Source organism: Hordeum vulgare, chromosome 3H (genome assembly GCF_904849725.1).
Source record: "Hordeum vulgare subsp. vulgare chromosome 3H, MorexV3_pseudomolecules_assembly, whole genome shotgun sequence".
NCBI classification, from domain to species: domain Eukaryota; kingdom Viridiplantae; phylum Streptophyta; class Magnoliopsida; order Poales; family Poaceae; genus Hordeum; species Hordeum vulgare.
Window position 1 is genome coordinate 620,426,115 of NC_058520.1, and position 18,479 is coordinate 620,444,593.

Genomic DNA, 18,479 nt, shown 5'->3' on the forward strand with positions numbered 1-18,479 from the left:
GCCATCGAAATTTGTTAATGAGGTTCAACGATATGACTACGTCCTCGTAGCTTGATTACAGACGCTCCTCCCCGTGACACCGTCACAATACCGTACTCAGACCGCCCTGGGCACCGACACATGCCGCCGTCTCCCCTGCGTTCATGTGCTATTATATTAGCATAGGTTATTTCGTTTGTCTGCCTCCACTATATATGAGAGGTCAAGGGCATATCCTATCTAAACACAATACAACTCAGAGTCCAAATATAACATACCTTGAACACAATATTCAACACAACTCTAACACATAGGATGAAGCATTAGTTCAATTGAATATTTTGGATTGTATTATTGGTGTTATGGTTATCCATAATTTACATATCGTTTCACAATTATAATTATCAAAACTTCTTTTTATGTCAAGAAATTAAAGAACAATATACTTTCAAATGACTTTATTCATAATAAGAAGTCTAAAGCCTTCACAATGAGTATACATAGATTTAGATATAGCTATATTAAAGTATTTTTTATCAAAACGGTATATTAGAACTTCAACGTGGTATAAACTTGTGGGGGTAAATTCATCTCCCGTCTATATGTACTCCATTAGAAAATGGTTGGTTCCTAACTTTAGTTTTTATTTAATTTCCATTTTAAGAAAAGACACTCGGAAGAGTACTCCCTCCGTCTCGGTGTATAGGTAATCTTAGGTTGTGCAATGCGACCAAGACAAAGAGGAAAACGAGAGAAATTAAAGTTAATTTGCTAATATAATGCCCATACTATAAATTGACCACTGCATGTCATGTCAGTTAGTCTCAAGTCATTAAAAACATAAACGCCCCACGTCTCTTTTTGGTTAATTCCTTTATTCATGTAAAAAAACAGAAATGAGGTGAAAGTTAATGTACTGTGCCTAATTTTTTTTGGGGATTATTTGGTTTTTCTAAGATGACTTATAAACCGAGACGGGGGAGTATCATAAATTTGATATTTATTTAGGATAACAGTAGTGGGTACAAAAGAGGGATAGCTTGACACAAACGACTTGTAAATAATATAAAATCACACATGATATCTCATTTATTGTCTTCTTCCTTGATTATTCATAAGCACCCGATCTTAGGAAATGCACCACAAAGATAGTAGACGAAACATATCCATAGTTTGTACACCGGCTCTTAGGAAATACACCGCAACGTCTTCGCCACACAAGCCTTTGATGTTGATAACGAGATCTAGTAGGGATACTGGAAAACTCCACGGGCGTTCATGGTAGAGCCTTCACCGATATTAGTCTTGGAAACATATCCATAGTTTTTATCAGTAGAGTTGAGATCTGAATTTGCAAGCTTCACACCATAGATATAACCCCAGCTTCCCACATTTGGGTAGTGTCCTTCCTCACGGATTTCGGTGTACACCTACATACATAAAGTATTAGAATATGCACTAGTAGAGTTTGACATATACGTAATGTTTTTTCAGTTGAAAAACTGTAGTAAGTAAATTCAATTGAATTTAGTTTAGATTATTTATTTATTTATTTTTATGAGTTAAGTTCATATGAATTGAGATGCGAATATGAAGGTATTCCCTTGTCCCTAAATAAAATTCACACTCTTATATGGGCACGCATGTTAATTCATATTTTAAATCGTTAATTGTTTTCATAAAGGTTTATAGGAATATTATTTTTTATGTACTTATCAAGTCTAATGAAACAAGATCTTCTATCATCTTAATTAAAAGAATCATAGTTTGCAGCTTTATAAATGCATCACTTGCGAGGTGAATTGCACCGTTAATTTAATTTGGATTACATATAAATTTACTTAAAATTAGTTTGGAGCATGAACAAAGAGAAAAAGGTAAGATACATCATTTTTGAGATAATGCACAGTATTTACCCCGTTGGCACCAATGTAGGGGACGGTCCAGGAGAACAACCAATCGCAGGACCTGGTGCTGGAGGGGATCTTGGTACGATACACAACGGCACCAGCTGAACCAACCGCAGCACCACTTGGGTGGACGTGGAGGAATGCACCCCATTGCCCATTCTGAATATCTGATGGGTAGGGTGTATCATAGATATGGCCGTGCCAATCGTTGTACTTAGCCAAGCTCAAAGTGGCACCAGTGGCATTGTAGATGAGGCATTTTACAGCTATTCCGTTACCGTACCTATATAGCAGTGTCGCCAAAATATGGATCAGATTAATTAAGCTCTCTCTAAAAGAAATTTGTTTGTATCACAACACGCTAAAAGCAGAAATATACGACGTACAATGAAGGAAACAACGAAAGAAACGAACCGCTCTTTGAGATTGTCGACGAAGGTTTGTGCGTTAATATCCTTACCACCGGCGTTGATCATCTTCATGGTATAGTCTGCAACATCCTTTTGAGTAATGGGTTCCTTATACTCACCAGTGGCTATCACCGTCTTCTCCGAAATGGGGGTACCAAACACTCCTGAGGCCATTTGCTTTGCCGTGTACGTACTGTTCCACCTAGTTTAGATGGATCGATTGCTGTGAGAGAATGAATGAATGATTTTGTAAATGTAGTCCTGCCAATATTTATACACGCGTTGGCATTGCAAAGATCCCTCCGTCCCGGTGTACAAGTCATCTTAGGTTGTGCACCGTGACCAGGAAGGTGAGGAAAACAAGAGAAATCAATGCTAATTTGCTAATTAATATCATTGCATGCAATAAATTGACCAATGCATGTTGTGGTAGTTAGTCTCAAGTCATTAAAAACATACATACCCCACGTCTCTTATTGGCTGATTCCTTTATTTATGTCAAAAAAACAAGAAACGAGGTGAAAGTTAATGCATCGTGCCTAAGTGTTTTGAGATTATTTAATTTTCGTAAGATGACTTATTCACCGAGACGGAGGAAGTAGTTGTGTTGAGATAAAAAGATGCTTGTATTAAATTCACTCCCCACTCGAGACAGACAGACGCTCATCGGGAGGAATCCTTGCTAGTTGTGTTGAGATAAAAATATGCTTGTATTATATTCACTCCCCACTCGAGAAAGATATATGCTCATCAGGTGGAATCCTTGCTAGTTGTGTTGATATAAAAAGATGCTTGTATTAAATTCACTCCCCAATAAAAAGATGCCCACCAACGGCACTATTGTCATAGTTGCGTCCAAGCGTGCAATTGTTATGGCACATTATTTAAGCACGCACGAGATAGATAGATGTCCATCCGAAGGAATCTTTGCCCATTGCTTCGAAATAAGGCCATCTTCAATACTGACACCTAAAACGAACATTTTATCCATCCGCCGGCGCATGCGAGGGCACTAATACGGGAACTGACCTTCCAACCCTCTCTGTCTATATTTTACCCCGGAATTGGAGGACCATCTTCTTGCAAACCGGATTATTTTCAATTAAATCGGATTAAATTCATTACATTTATGATTTATCAGACGAAATTAGTAATTATACTTTTATCAGAAATTCTCTACTTCTAAAACGATGGCTGCTTGTGGAATAATCTTCGAAATAGGCTTTAGCTCCCCTTTATAGATAATGGCAAACCACACCGATACGAAGTCCATGATACAAGGTGTTGAGGAAATCCTCAAAGGCTGGTAAAAAGAAAAATCGACGAAACTAGATGAGAACGCTAATGCCGCCAACCGGTTGCCGAGAAGAAGCACATGAGACCATCACCGTGTGCCCGAGGACCCGATCTAACCGCCGATGCCCCCCAAGAGGGTGACGACGTGAAGCGCCACCTTCGCCGCGCCAGCTGAGCCAAACAGAGGTTTTCACCTTGACATCCGGAGGGAAAGGAGAGGACCGCGACGGAGCCCCAAGAGGAACACAATACCCACATGTGATGTCACCGCCGGTGCCATGGCGCAAAGCTTTCGCCATGCCCCAACATCCACTACATCAAAGAAACTCCATCATGGAGACCCCATCACCATGAGTCGCTAGCACCAGATCCAGACCAAGGCTAAGCTACCATTGAGGACGACCTACACCCGGATCCAGCACCACAACACCCATTGCCATTCTCATGGCCAAAGAATGTCGTCAACACCAGCAACACCGAGACTTGCCGAGAAGCCACCCGTGTAGCCCGTCACCCTGGCATCCAAACTGTCTCCCCAACACTACAAGTCCACGAGGTCCGCCCATGGCCACACCTTGGCATGGGTGACACTGGCATAGGGCGGGACCCCCGGTCCACGTGACAAGGAGGACATCGGCAACGAGGGCCTGATCCTCACTGGATTTACCCCCAAAACCGTCGAGGCAGCCAGGGATGGGGCCAACCGGCGACACCCACTTGCTCGTGTATGGGCCACCTGCCCATACGCCGCCGCCGAAGCCGCGGCTCAACGCACCACCGAGACATCAGGCGTCAATGGGCGGGACCTCGCATCTCCATATCCAGCCGAGGTAGACCCTTGAGGCTGCCGTCGCATTTCCCAGGCGCCCCACCGGACCTCCGCAACCCCAATCCGTCGCTCGATAGCCACCAGGTCTCCTTCCACACTCACCATTCCAGATCCGCCGTCCTCTGGGCAGTATGAGGCAGCCGCCATGTACTCCAACTGTGACAAGGGCAGCCCGCACCGCTTCAATGAAGAAACTGCAGCCATCTTCCTCGAGCACGCCACCGACACGCATCCCAGGGCGTAACCAGCACCAGCAGCACATCGTCGGCGGCCCCAACACCGGCCACACCTGCTACCTTCACGCGCCGCCACAGATGGAAGCGCGATGTCGCGAGATTCGTCACGCACATGCCGCACCACCCCGGCTTGAGCGAGCATGCGTCCGCCCATGTAGCCGTCTATAACGTCCAAGATGCGATACTTTCCATATTTGGGGGCGAGGCCTCAATTGGGAAAGAGGTGCATCTTATCATTTTGTAAGTACAGAAATCATTGCATTACATACAAGAACGGATGAGTATATGAGTTGGCTTACACGCCAAAAATTAAGTTACAAATCCACTCAACAATTTATTCAAGCATCCATAAGACATGGTCGGGCTACAGACAAGATAAACAACGAAATAGCAATGAGTCTGTCTTGCTAGGCACAAGAGACGACCAAGGTCCTCTACTCGTCGGTGTACATTACATACACATGCCCACTTCCCTCGTCGATCTCCTACTGCAACCGAGTAGCATCAAAAGCATATGGATCTGCTGCACCTGGACATGTGGTGTGTAGTAATCTATGAGCCGCGAGGACTCAACAATTTTATGACTATGATAGCGAGTCTAACCAAGTTATTAGGTGAGGATGTGGTATGTGTTTGAGTTTCCAGCAACATTAAGCATTTATGGTGGCCAATTAACTTACATGAACATAAAGTAAAATGAGTGGTCTACGCAACGGTGCACAGTCGGGGAGAACACAATTTCGTCTTGAAATTTTAGTGAGAGATCATCTCATAATGCTACCGTCGTTCTAAGCAAAATAAGGTGCATAAAAGGATTAACATCACATGCAATTCATAGGTGACATGATATGGCCATCATCACGTGCTCCTTGATCTCCATCACCAAAGCACCGGCACGATCTTCTTGTCACCGGCGCCACACCATGATCTCCATCAACGTGTCACCATCGGGGTTGTCGTGCTACTCATGCTATTACTACTAAAGCTACATCCTAGCAAAATAGTAAACGCATCTGCAAGCACAAACGTTAGTTTAAAGACAACCCTATGGCTCATGCCGGTTGCCGTACCATCGACGTGCAAGTCGATATTATCTATTACAATATGATCATCTCATACATCCAATATATCACCTCACATCGTTGGCCATATCACATCACAAGCATACCCGGAAAAAAGAAGTTAGACATCCTCTAATTTTGTTGTTGCATGTTTTACGTGGTGACCATGGGTATCTAGTAGGATCGCATCTTACTTACGCAAACACCACAACGGAGATATATGAATTGCTATTTAACCTTATACAAGGACCTCCTCGGTCAAATCCGATTGAACTAAAGTTGGAGAAACCGACACTTGCGAGTCATCTTTGAGCAATGGGGTTACTCGTAGCGATGAAACCAGTCTCTCGTAAGCGTACGAGTAATGTCGGTCCAAGCCGCTTCAATCCAACAATACCGCGGAATCAAGAAAAGACTAAGGAGAGCAGCAAAACGCACATCACCGCCGACAAAAACTTTTGTGTTCTACTAGAGAAGACATCTACGCATGAACCTAGCTCATGATGCCACTGTTGGGGAACGTTGCATGGGAAACAAAAAATTTCCTACGTGCACGAAGACCTATCATGGTGATGTCCATCTACGAGAGGGGATTTCCGATCTACGTACCCTTGTAGATCGTACAGCAGAAGCGTTAGTGAACGCGGTTGATGTAGTGGAACGTCCTCACGTCCCTCGATCCGCCCCGCGAACCATCCCACGAACCGTCCCGCGATCCGTCCCACGATCTAGTGCCTAATGTACGGCACGTCCTCGTTCAGCACACGTACAGCTCGTCGATGATCTCGGCCTTCTTGATCCAGCAAGAGAGACGGAGAGGTAGATGATTTCTTCGGCAGCGTGACGGCGCTCCGGACGTTGGTGGTGATCTGATCTCGGCAGGGCTCCGCCCGAGATCCGCAAAAACGCGTTCTAGAGGTAAAACCGTGGAGGTATGTGGTCGGGCTGCCTTTGAAAAGTTGTCTCAAATCAGCCCTAATACCTCTGTATATATAGGTGGGAGGGGAGGGGCCTTGCCTTGAGGCTCAAGGAGCCCCAAGGGGGTCGGCCGAACCAAGGGGGGAAGTCCTCCCCTTCCAAACCGAATCCAACTAGGATTGGAAGGTGGAGTCCTTCTCTCCTTTCCCACCTCCCCCTTTTTTTTCTTTCTCTTTGATTTCTTATCCTTTGGCGCATAGGGCCTTCTTGGGCTGTCCCACCAGCCCACCAAGGGCTGGTGCACCACTCCCAAGGCCTATGGGCTTCCCCGGGGTGGGTTGCCCCCGGTAAACACCCGGAACCCATTCGTCATTCCCCGCACATTCCCGGTAACTCCGAAAACCTTCCGGCAATCAAATGAGGTCATCCTATATATCAATTTTCGTTTCCGGACCATTCCGGAAACCCTCGTGACGTCCGTGATCTCATCCGGGACTCCGAACAACATTCGGTAACCAACCATATAACTCAAATACGCATAAAACAACGTCGAACCTTAAGTGTGCAGACCCGAAGCTCAAGTCCGATCATCACGTGAGTTGATTATAGTTTCAGTTGTAAGCATCCCTATGCTAATCATATCATCTACATGATTCATGATCGCTCTTTCGGTCTCATGTGTTCCGAGGCCATGTCTGCACATGCTAGGCTCGTCAAGCTTAACCCGAGTGTTCCGCGTGCGCAACTGTTTTGCACCCGTTGTATGTGAACGTTTAGTCTATCACACCCGATCATCACGTGGTGTCTCGAAACGACGAACTGTAGAAACGGTGCACAGTCGGGGAGAACACAATTTCGTCTTGAAATTTTAGTGAGAGATCACCTCATAATGCTACCGTCGTTCTAAACAAAATAAGGTGCATAAAAGGATTAACATCACATGCAATTCATAAGTGACATGATATGGCCATCATCGCGTGCTTCTTGATCTCCATCACCAAAGCACCGGCACGATCTTCTTGTCACCGGCGCCACACCATGATCTCCATCAACGTGTTGCCATCGGGGTTGTCGTGCTACTCATGCTATTACTACTAAAGCTACATCCTAGCAAAATAGTAAACGCATCTGCAAGCACAAACGTTAGTATAAAGACAACCCTATGGCTCCTGCTGGTTGCCGTACCATCGACGTGCAAGTCGATATTTTCTATTACAACATGATGATCTCATACATCCAATATATCACATCACATCGTTGGCCATATCACATCACAAGCATACCCTGCAAAAACAAGTTAGACGTCCTCTAATTTTGTTGTTGCATGTTTTACGTGGTGACCATGGGTATCTAGTAGGATCGCATCTTACTTACGCAAACACCACAACAGAGATATATGAGTTGCTATTTAACCTCATCCAAGGACCTCCTCGGTCAAATCCGATTCAACTAAAGTTGGAGAAACCGACACTTGCGAGTCATCTTTGAGCAACGGGGTTACTCGTAGCGATGAAACCAGTCTCTCGTAAGCATACGAGTAATGCCGGTCCAAGCCGCTTCAATCCAACAATACCGCGGAATCAAGAAAAGACTAAGGAGGGCAGCAAAACGCACATCACGGCCCACAAAAACTTTTGTGTTCTACTCGAGAAGACATCTACGCATGAACCTAGCTCATGATGCCACTGATGGGGAACGTCGCATGGGAAACAAAAATTTTCCTACGCGCACGAAGACCTATCATGGTGATGTCCATCTACGAGAGGGGATGAGTGATCTACGTACCCTTGTAGACCGTACAGCAGAAGCGTTAGTGAACGCGGTTGATGTAGTGGAACGTCCTCACGTCCCTCGATCCGCCCCGCGAACAATCCCGCGATCAGTCCCACGATCTAGTACCGAACGGACGGCACCTCCGCGTTCAGCACACGTACAACTCGACGATGATCTCGGCCTTCTTGATCTAGCAAGAGAGACAGAGAGGTAGAAGAGTTCTCCGGCAGCGTGACGGCGCTCCGGAGGTTGGTGATGACCTTGTCTCAGCAGGGCTCCGCCCGAGCTCCGGAGAAACGCGATCTAGAGGAAAAACCGTGGAGGTATGTGGTCGGGCTGCCGTGGAAATGTCGTCTCAAATCAGCCCGAAAACCTTCGTATATATAGGTGGGAGGGAGGGGACCTTGCCTTGGGGATCAAGGAGGCCCAAGGGGGTCGGCCGAGTCCAAGGGGGAAGGCTCCCCCCCCAAACCAAGTTCGACTTGGTTTGGTGGGTGGGAGTCCTTCCTTCCCTTCCCACCTCCTCTTTTTTTTCTCTTTGATTTTCTTTCGTAGGCTCATAGGGCCCTTTTGGGCTGCCCCACCAGCCCACTAAGGCCTGGTGTGCCACCCTCATGGCCTATGGACTTCCCCGGGGTGGGTTCCCCCCCCCCCCCCCCCCGGTGAACTCACGGAACCCATTCGTCATTCCCGGTACATTCCCGGTATCTCCGAAAACCTTCCGGTAATCAAATGAGGTCATCCTATATATCAATCTTAGTTTCCGGACCATTCCGGAAACCCTCGTGACGTCCATGATCTCATCCGGGACTCCGAACAACATTCGGTAACCAACCATATAACTCAAATACGCATAAAACAACGTCGAACCTTAAGTGTGCAGACCCTGCGGGTTCGAGAACTATGTAGACACGACCCGAGAGACTCCTCGGTCAATATCCAGTAGCGGGACCTGGATGCCCATATTGGATCCTACATATTCTACGAAGATCTTATCGTTTGAACCTCAGTGCCAAGGATTCATATAATCTCGTATGTCATTCCCTTTGTCCTTCGGTATGTTACTTGCCCGAGATTCGATCGTCAGTATCCGTATACCTATTTCAATCTCGTTTACCGGCAAGTCTCTTTACTCGTTCCGTAATACAAGATCCCGCAACTTACATTAAGTTACATTGCTTGCAAGGCTTGTGTGTGATGTTGTATTACCGAGTGGGCCCCGAGATACCTCTCCGTCACACGGAGTGACAAATCCCAGTCTTGATCCATACTAACTCAACTAACACCTTCGGAGATACCTGTAGAGCATCTTTATAGTCACCCAGTTATGTTGCGACGTTTGATACACACAAAGCATTCCTCCGGTGTCAGTGAGTTATATGATCTCATGGTCATAGGAATAAATACTTGACACGCAGAAAACAGTAGCAACAAAATGACACGATCAACTTGCTACGTCTATTAGTTTGGGTCTAGTCCATCACGTGATTCTCCTAATGACGTGATCCAGTTATCAAGCAACAACACTTTGTTCATAATCAGAAGACACTGACTATCTTTGATCAACTGGCTAGCCAACTAGAGGCTTGCTAGGGATGGTGTTTTGTCTATGTATCCACACATGTAAATGAGTCTTCATTCAATACAATTATAGCATGGATAATAAACGATTATCTTGATACAGGAATTATAATAATAACTATATTTATTATTGCCTCTAGGGCATAATTCCAACAACTTACACATTCGAAGCTTCGGGAAAAGCCGGGGTTGTAGTGTTGCTTTTTACAACAGGTGTAATGGTGTGGGACATATTCACGGCAGAGGACAGGATGGAGGCAGCGGTTAGGAATTCAGTGAATGCATTAACTGCAGTAGTTAGCCTTGTGGTAGGAGATCTAGCAACAACTGCTATAGAAGCTGGATTCATAGCACTTAACATCGAAATCGCTTCTATAGCTGTCACGGTAATCGGAGCAGTCGTCGGATTCGGAATTGGTGTGGTCATTGGGATCGCTGCAGGTGCGCTGCTTTACTTGATTTTCAGCAGTGGAATGAGCCAGGTGAAAATAACAAACGGGCTTACTGTTTGTCGTGTGGCTCCGATGCCCGATGGTCTCCCACTTGCTCGTCTGGTGAAACACAATTACCCCGACCTGTGAACTATCTATGATAAAGGGATATATACTTATGTCTTTGTCTAAGTACTAAAGTGCCTGCATATTGTGCACTCCTAAAATAAAATAATACCCCCGTGAGGAAGCTGTTTTATTCCGTGATGAATAAAAGACATGGTGATTCAATGATCTTGTTTTTTTATCGACTTTGGGTTCTTCTTATAGAGAAATATGAGAGTTAAACACATATTTATGCTTGAGTTTCGTAGATGAAGCATCTTCAGTACAAGATCCTGCAAGTGCATGTGAAAAACCAGAAGCCAGGAACAAACGGATGGCATTCTCCATCAAGGTTGTCCCGATTGGATACGATTAACCTGACATAAGAACGAGATGTATTTCATTGGAACCTCACAAAATCTGGATCCATCAGAGTCGTCTCTCGGTATCATGTGCTCACACATTCGAAGGTATCCATAGATAATAACGAGAAAATATGGAGGTCAAAAATTCTACTCTCTGTACCATATGGTATCTTCAGAAAGGAGTGATGCTGACCAAACATACCCTCGCCGGTCGCAATTGGCAACAAAGCAAGACGTGTGGTTTTTGTACTCATGACGGGACAATGAGACACCACTTTTTCAAATGCATGTTTCCGCATTCTACATGGTCAATCATCCAAATATTGTCTAATCTATAACCACCCACGTGTGTTGTCAATATTTTTTATCACTGGTTGGACGGCATTCCTTATAGGTTCAAACTGCTATTAAGGGTGTGAGCTAATGCCTTATTATGGTTGTTTTGGTTATGTAGAAATGATGTGGTTTTTAATTACGAAAAATCTTCTCCTTTGCAGGTTATTTTTTATTGTATGGACTCCCTTCATACGTGGTCTATATTTCACCGCACGGAGTACCAACCGCTATTCAAGGTGGTGTGTACGCAATTGGAGTGGATGGCTATGGAGGTTTTTCCCAACATGAATGGCATCATAACCTCCATATTGGTTCATCAATAGGCATAGTGACGGTCCTATTTGACCTTACTAGTGCCGACATGTCCGTTTTTTAATCTTTTTGTCTTGTTTTAGACTGTGTGTGTTTGGCTATGTCCATCAAGCTATGTAGAGGCCGCGTCTTGGTCATCATGAATTGTATTCACTTCATGCTACATTTTAAGTTAATAAAAGTTCCCTTCATACAAACAAAATTCTTCATCAAGGCTAATTAGCCTTGCGCCCTACCAAATGAGCTAGAGGCCGTGCGCACGATGTGCACCTCAATCTGCTGTTGTTGCTTGAAATGGGTGCGTGTGATACCATGGAGGCCAGGTTGAGCATCGGGTTGATTATGGTGGCGGGAAGTCGCTCTCAGCCACATAGCGCATGGTTCTTTCTTGTCTTCAGAGTTTACATCGACCAGGGAAGAGAGAATACTTTGCTAGGCCAGAACTTGTTGGCTTTGCCAACTGCGCAGTGATGGGTCCAACCCTTCGATTAACCATTTGTTTTCTGTTAGAGAATGCGTGTGTTTTAAATTTTATACTGTTGCAGAATGTCGTATGGAAAACAAAATTTTCCTATGCACATGCAATACCTATCCATGATGATGATCATCTACGAGAGGGGAGAGTGAATCTACATACCCTTGTAGATCGCTAAGCGGAAGCGTATATAACGCGGTTGATGTAGTGAAACATCTTCACGATCCAAATCGCAGCCCGTCCCACGATCTCAACACGATCAGTCCTGCGATCCCATCACGATCCATTCCGATCTAGTGCCGAACGAACGGCACCTCCGCGTTCAGCACACGTACATCTTGGTGATGATCTCCATCTACACAGTCCTGGGACACACAGTCACGGGACACACAGTTCCGGGACACACGGTTCCTACCGTATTCTCCTTGAGCTAAGGACACACAGTCCTACCGTATTAACCATTTGTTTTCTGTTACAGAATGCATGTGTTTTAAATTTTATACTGTTGGGGAATGTCGCATGGAAAACAAAAATTTTCCTATACACATGCAATACCTATCCATGATGATGATCATCTACGAGAGGGGAGAGTGAATCTACATACCCTTGTAGATCGCTACAACACTCACGGTAAGTCTTCATGGCATACTTCCAAACCCTCACAAACTAGGTGACCCGACAATCCACAATTGACTGCTGGATGCTCTAGACGATGATGCCTAACCATCTGGTGGATGCACAGTCCTCAAAGGTTACAAGCATCGGTTCCACACAGGAATAACTTCTTCGGAGATGCTCAATAACTTGGGTTTTGGTTTGGGTTTGAGTGTTTGAGGTATTTCCTTACTTGATGATTTTCGCTCAAAGGCTTTGAGGAATTTGGGTCGCTCTAAATGACTAGTGTCAGTTTCTCTCAGAGCAGCCAACCAGCTAGTGGTTGTGGGGGCAGCTATTTATATCTTGGGAGCATCCCGACATGATTTGACATAAACGCCCTTAATGATATGAACGTTGCGTGGATAAGATTTGGGACAGGTGGCGCGTGGCGCGGCAACGGTCGGAACTTTCAATTGTGAAAGTCCTCGTGTATCTCATGTACCTCACTCTGAGGATTTAATAGGTGTAGGTTTGGGTTGAGCATCATGAGGAAATTCTTTCGGTACTTTTACCTTGACCCCCTTTAACAGTACGGTGTTCCTATAACTCAAGAATAAAGAAAATGAAACAGAAAGAGTAAATATTCACGCTTCAAAGTCTTCAGAGTATTTTCTTCGGTACACACCGAATTTCTCATCTTTAATATCATTAAGAGGAATATCAATTTCTTCACGATCAAAGTCTTCAAGGAATGACCAAAGGCTTCACTCGAAGAAATACATTTTTAGGGGTCGATATTCATCGAATAACTCAAACTACTCAAATACATATATAGAGCCTGTGTACATTTACAAACTTATCAGTCTCTTAACCTATAAATCTTCCAACCATCCAAATCACTAAGGGGCACTAGATGCACTTACAATCTCCCCCTTTTTGGTGGTTGATGACAACTAGGTTAAGTTTTCAACAGGGCTAATAATATGAAATGTAAGTACACAGTTTGAGGAATTTGATTGCAAGATACAGAGATACTCCCCTTAAAGATGTGCATATTTGAGAAGTTTTCGTTGGACAGCAAATGCATATTGATGATATATATCATGGAAATCTCCCCCTGTATCTTGTAATTCATGCATGCATCGTACGTCCAGCGAACAATGCCAACTAGGCCTGCATGCCCTAGCTAGCATCGCCGCCGTTGTATGCATATGATCTGCCACTGTTGACACGCTCCGAAGTTCGCGTTGATTTCAATGACTCCTGTCAACTTTGATCTCTTCCAGTTTTAACGCTCGAAATCGGTCAAGTGTAGCTTAAATCCAACTGATCTTCTTTACGATTTCTTTCATCCTTTTCCTCTAGATCAACCATCAACCCCAGATAACCTAGCATTGATACCACTTGATAGAATAAACAAGAGATGTATAGTCGTTCATCCGAGGACCAAGCAGTCAAATGAGCACGCCACCGATATTTGTTAATGAGGTTCAACGATATGACTACGTCCCCGGAGCTTGATTACAGACGCTCCTTGCCGTGACGCCGTCACAATACCGTACCCAGACCGTCCTGGGCATCGACACATGCCGCCGTCTCGCCTGCGTTCATGTGCTATTATATTAGCATAGGTTATTTCGTTTGTCTGCCTCCACTATATATGAGAGGTCAAGGGCATATCCTATCTAAACACAATACAACTCAGAGTCCAAATATAACATACCTTGAACACAATATTCAACACAACTCTAACACATAGGATGAAGCATTAGTTCAATTGAATATTTTGGATTGTATTATTGGTGTTATGGTTATCCATAATTTACATATCGTTTCACAATTATAATTATCAAAACTTCTTTTTATGTCAAGAAATTAAAGAACAATATACTTTCAAATGACTTTATTCATAATAAGAAGTCTAAAGCCTTCACAATGAGTATACATAGATTTAGATATAGCTATATTAAAGTATTTTTTATCAAAACGGTATATTAGAACTTCAACGTGGTATAAACTTGTGGGGGTAAATTCATCTCCCGTCTATATGTACTCCATTAGAAAATGGTTGGTTCCTAACTTTAGTTTTTATTTAATTTCCATTTTAAGAAAAGACACTCGGAAGAGTACTCCCTCCGTCTCGGTGTATAGGTAATCTTAGGTTGTGCAATGCGACCAAGACAAAGAGGAAAACGAGAGAAATTAAAGTTAATTTGCTAATATAATGCCCATACTATAAATTGACCACTGCATGTCATGTCAGTTAGTCTCAAGTCATTAAAAACATAAACGCCCCACGTCTCTTTTTGGTTAATTCCTTTATTCATGTAAAAAAACAGAAATGAGGTGAAAGTTAATGTACTGTGCCTAATTTTTTTTGGGGATTATTTGGTTTTTCTAAGATGACTTATAAACCGAGACGGGGGAGTATCATAAATTTGATATTTATTTAGGATAACAGTAGTGGGTACAAAAGAGGGATAGCTTGACACAAACGACTTGTAAATAATATAAAATCACACATGATATCTCATTTATTGTCTTCTTCCTTGATTATTCATAAGCACCCGATCTTAGGAAATGCACCACAAAGATAGTAGACGAAACATATCCATAGTTTGTACACCGGCTCTTAGGAAATACACCGCAACGTCTTCGCCACACAAGCCTTTGATGTTGATAACGAGATCTAGTAGGGATACTGGAAAACTCCACGGGCGTTCATGGTAGAGCCTTCACCGATATTAGTCTTGGAAACATATCCATAGTTTTTATCAGTAGAGTTGAGATCTGAATTTGCAAGCTTCACACCATAGATATAACCCCAGCTTCCCACATTTGGGTAGTGTCCTTCCTCACGGATTTCGGTGTACACCTACATACATAAAGTATTAGAATATGCACTAGTAGAGTTTGACATATACGTAATGTTTTTTCAGTTGAAAAACTGTAGTAAGTAAATTCAATTGAATTTAGTTTAGATTATTTATTTATTTATTTTTATGAGTTAAGTTCATATGAATTGAGATGCGAATATGAAGGTATTCCCTTGTCCCTAAATAAAATTCACACTCTTATATGGGCACGCATGTTAATTCATATTTTAAATCGTTAATTGTTTCATAAAGCTTTATAGGAATATTATTTTTTATGTACTTATCAAGTCTAATGAAACAAGATCTTCTATCATCTTAATTAAAAGAATCATAGTTTGCAGCTTTATAAATGCATCACTTGCGAGGTGAATTGCACCGTTAATTTAATTTGGATTACATATAAATTTACTTAAAATTAGTTTGGAGCATGAACAAAGAGAAAAAGGTAAGATACATCATTTTTGAGATAATGCACAGTATTTACCCCGTTGGCACCAATGTAGGGGACGGTCCAGGAGAACAACCAATCGCAGGACCTGGTGCTGGAGGGGATCTTGGTACGATACACAACGGCACCAGCTGAACCAACCGCAGCACCACTTGGGTGGACGTGGAGGAATGCACCCCATTGCCCATTCTGAATATCTGATGGGTAGGGTGTATCATAGATATGGCCGTGCCAATCGTTGTACTTAGCCAAGCTCAAAGTGGCACCAGTGGCATTGTAGATGAGGCATTTTACAGCTATTCCGTTACCGTACCTATATAGCAGTGTCGCCAAAATATGGATCAGATTAATTAAGCTCTCTCTAAAAGAAATTTGTTTGTATCACAACATGCTAAAAGCAGAAATATACGACGTACAATGAAGGAAACAACGAAAGAAACGAACCGCTCTTTGAGATTGTCGACGAAGGTTTGTGCGTTAATATCCTTACCACCGGCGTTGATCATCTTCATGGTATAGTCTGCAACATCCTTTTGAGTAATGGGTTCCTTATACTCACCAGTGGCTATCACCGTCTTCTCCGAAATGGGGGTACCAAACACTCCTGAGGCCATTTGCTTTGCCGTGTACGTACTGTTCCACCTAGTTTAGATGGATCGATTGCTGTGAGAGAATGAATGAATGATTTTGTAAATGTAGTCCTGCCAATATTTATACACGCGTTGGCATTGCAAAGATCCCTCGTTCCACCGTTTCATTAAAGAAAAAATAGATAGCACACCGTGAGGAATCCTTGCAAGTTGTGTATAGTACTCAATAGACCCTCGAGATAAATAGACGCTCATCGTGAGGAATCCTTGCAAGTTGTGTTGAGAAAAACCCACTCCCCAATAAAAAGAAGCCCAGCAACGGCATTGTCATAGACCAAACAAGTTGCTTGCGACAAGACTACTTCCTCGCGTCCAAGTCGTGCGGTATGCCACATTGTTAAAGCACGCACAAGATTTTCCCTCAAACTAATCCATCAGTATCCATCACACACGCACACACAAATCCTGCACTACCGAATCACATCGCTTGTTTGTAAATTAATACCATGAATTCACTTATCAAAATCATAGTCAGCCTTTTCCAGTCATGTGTGCGCAGCCATGGCTGGTGGGGAGCAGCAGCACGCACAGAGGTATTGCCGGTCGAGCAAGGTTGATAATATTTCTTTCCGTTCCGTTTGTAGAAGCACGCACACTGACATGGGGCGGCTGCCTCGTCGTTAGGACACAGGGAAGGAAGATCTCAGTGCAATGACGGGCGTTCGGCCTTGTGCGATCGAGGAGACGGGCGTCGGGACTCGCGCGGATGCTTTGAGTGATGAATGGCAGACAAACTAAAATATCTGCGTAGCCGAGATGGGTCCAATTATGATTAATTGCGTTATTCAAGGATTGTGTTAAATTTAAGAAAGGATAAATATACCCTACGAGTGAATTACGGAAATGTCCTACCTCAAAAATTGGAAGGATTAATATTAACCATTCCATCAACAATATACTACTCACTTTTTTGAGTAGTATGATGCACCGTAAAAACTCTCTAGATTGATGTCCATCGGAAGGAACCTCTGCCCACTGTTTCGACATAAGGCCATCTTCAACACGGAAACCAAACACGGACGGTCATCCCGGAGCTAACATCCAACCCTCTTCACATATATTATAATTTTATTTGGCATCCATCAGGAGGGCCTTTCTGGCTCTAGGAAGCATACGCTCGCAAGTGAACAGTAAATTCAAAATAAATAGTTAAAATATTAAAAATATTTGTGTGGATATTCATGTTAGTCTAACCAGCGTGCTTGAAAATTTTCATGCAAAACAGGATAGCGGGGCTTCGTCGGTAAAAAAAGACAAAATTAAGCCTACCATTTAGAGGTAACATTGTGCGTTCCGTTTTATTTTCCTCAGATGTCAAAATGCCTGAGCTTTTCTCTTGAAAATTTGCAAAGCATTTGGGTTTGACAATGAGGACATCCATTTTTTCAAAAATGTTTAACATTTGAATAAAACCTTTTTTGATGGGCAGGAGCATATGCTCCCAAGAGGCGAATTGGATTTCGGGATGATGATATTTCTTTTCTAATAACTTGCTCAAACATAAACAAGTTTGGCTTGAGACAAAACCAATATGACTTATATTCTGCAAAGGATAGTATTAAATATAACTTTACAAAACTAATACTCGCTTTTCTATATACTTTGAAATTTCTTCCTGAAGGTAATCGAATTAAATTCATTGCATTTATGACATATTTTATTAAACAAAAGATAGATGGATGCTCATTGGGAGGAATCCTTGCTACTCCCTCCGTCCCGGTGTACAAGTCATCTTAGGTTGTGCACCGTGACCAGGAACGTGAGGAAAACAAGAGAAATCAATGCTAATTTGCTAATTAATATCATTGCATGCAATAAATTGACCAATGCATGTTGTGGTAGTTAGTCTCAAGTCATTAAAAACATACATACCCCACGTCTCTTATTGGCT

At 43.2% G+C, this 18,479-nt stretch overlaps 2 protein-coding genes across 2 annotated transcripts; both read right to left on the reverse strand.

Moving 5' to 3' along the window:
* Window positions 1-1,040: 1,040 nt before the first annotated feature.
* LOC123445753 (23 kDa jasmonate-induced protein-like) lies at window positions 1,041-2,545 on the reverse strand. Its single transcript, XM_045122786.1, has 3 exons — window positions 2,304-2,545; window positions 1,896-2,172; window positions 1,041-1,409 (listed from the first exon to the last, which is right to left on the reverse strand). The coding sequence occupies exons 1-3, from the start codon at window positions 2,471-2,473 to the stop codon at window positions 1,224-1,226; spliced, it is 633 nt and encodes a 210-aa protein (XP_044978721.1). The 5' UTR covers window positions 2,474-2,545; the 3' UTR covers window positions 1,041-1,223.
* A 12,575-nt stretch (window positions 2,546-15,120) lies between these two features.
* LOC123445755 (23 kDa jasmonate-induced protein-like) lies at window positions 15,121-16,628 on the reverse strand. The gene is made up of 3 exons (XM_045122788.1): window positions 16,383-16,628; window positions 15,975-16,251; window positions 15,121-15,489 (listed from the first exon to the last, which is right to left on the reverse strand). The coding sequence occupies exons 1-3, from the start codon at window positions 16,550-16,552 to the stop codon at window positions 15,304-15,306; spliced, it is 633 nt and encodes a 210-aa protein (XP_044978723.1). The 5' UTR covers window positions 16,553-16,628; the 3' UTR covers window positions 15,121-15,303.
* Window positions 16,629-18,479: the final 1,851 nt, after the last annotated feature.

What these genes read in the sequence shown, in the direction of transcription:
- LOC123445753 (XM_045122786.1), bottom strand. Translation starts at nt 2,473, where the DNA reads ATGGCCTCAGGAGTGTTTGGTACCCCCATTTCGGAGAAGACGGTGATA. An exon ending in GTCGACAATCTCAAAGAGCG is followed by an intron (nt 2,173 to 2,303) that starts GTTCGTTTCTTT and finishes ACTGCTATATAG; the next exon opens with GTACGGTAACGGAATAGCTG. An exon ending in CCTACATTGGTGCCAACGGG is followed by an intron (nt 1,410 to 1,895) that starts GTAAATACTGTG and finishes TTATGTATGTAG; the next exon opens with GTGTACACCGAAATCCGTGA.
- LOC123445755 (XM_045122788.1), bottom strand. Translation starts at nt 16,552, where the DNA reads ATGGCCTCAGGAGTGTTTGGTACCCCCATTTCGGAGAAGACGGTGATA. An exon ending in GTCGACAATCTCAAAGAGCG is followed by an intron (nt 16,252 to 16,382) that starts GTTCGTTTCTTT and finishes ACTGCTATATAG; the next exon opens with GTACGGTAACGGAATAGCTG. An exon ending in CCTACATTGGTGCCAACGGG is followed by an intron (nt 15,490 to 15,974) that starts GTAAATACTGTG and finishes TTATGTATGTAG; the next exon opens with GTGTACACCGAAATCCGTGA.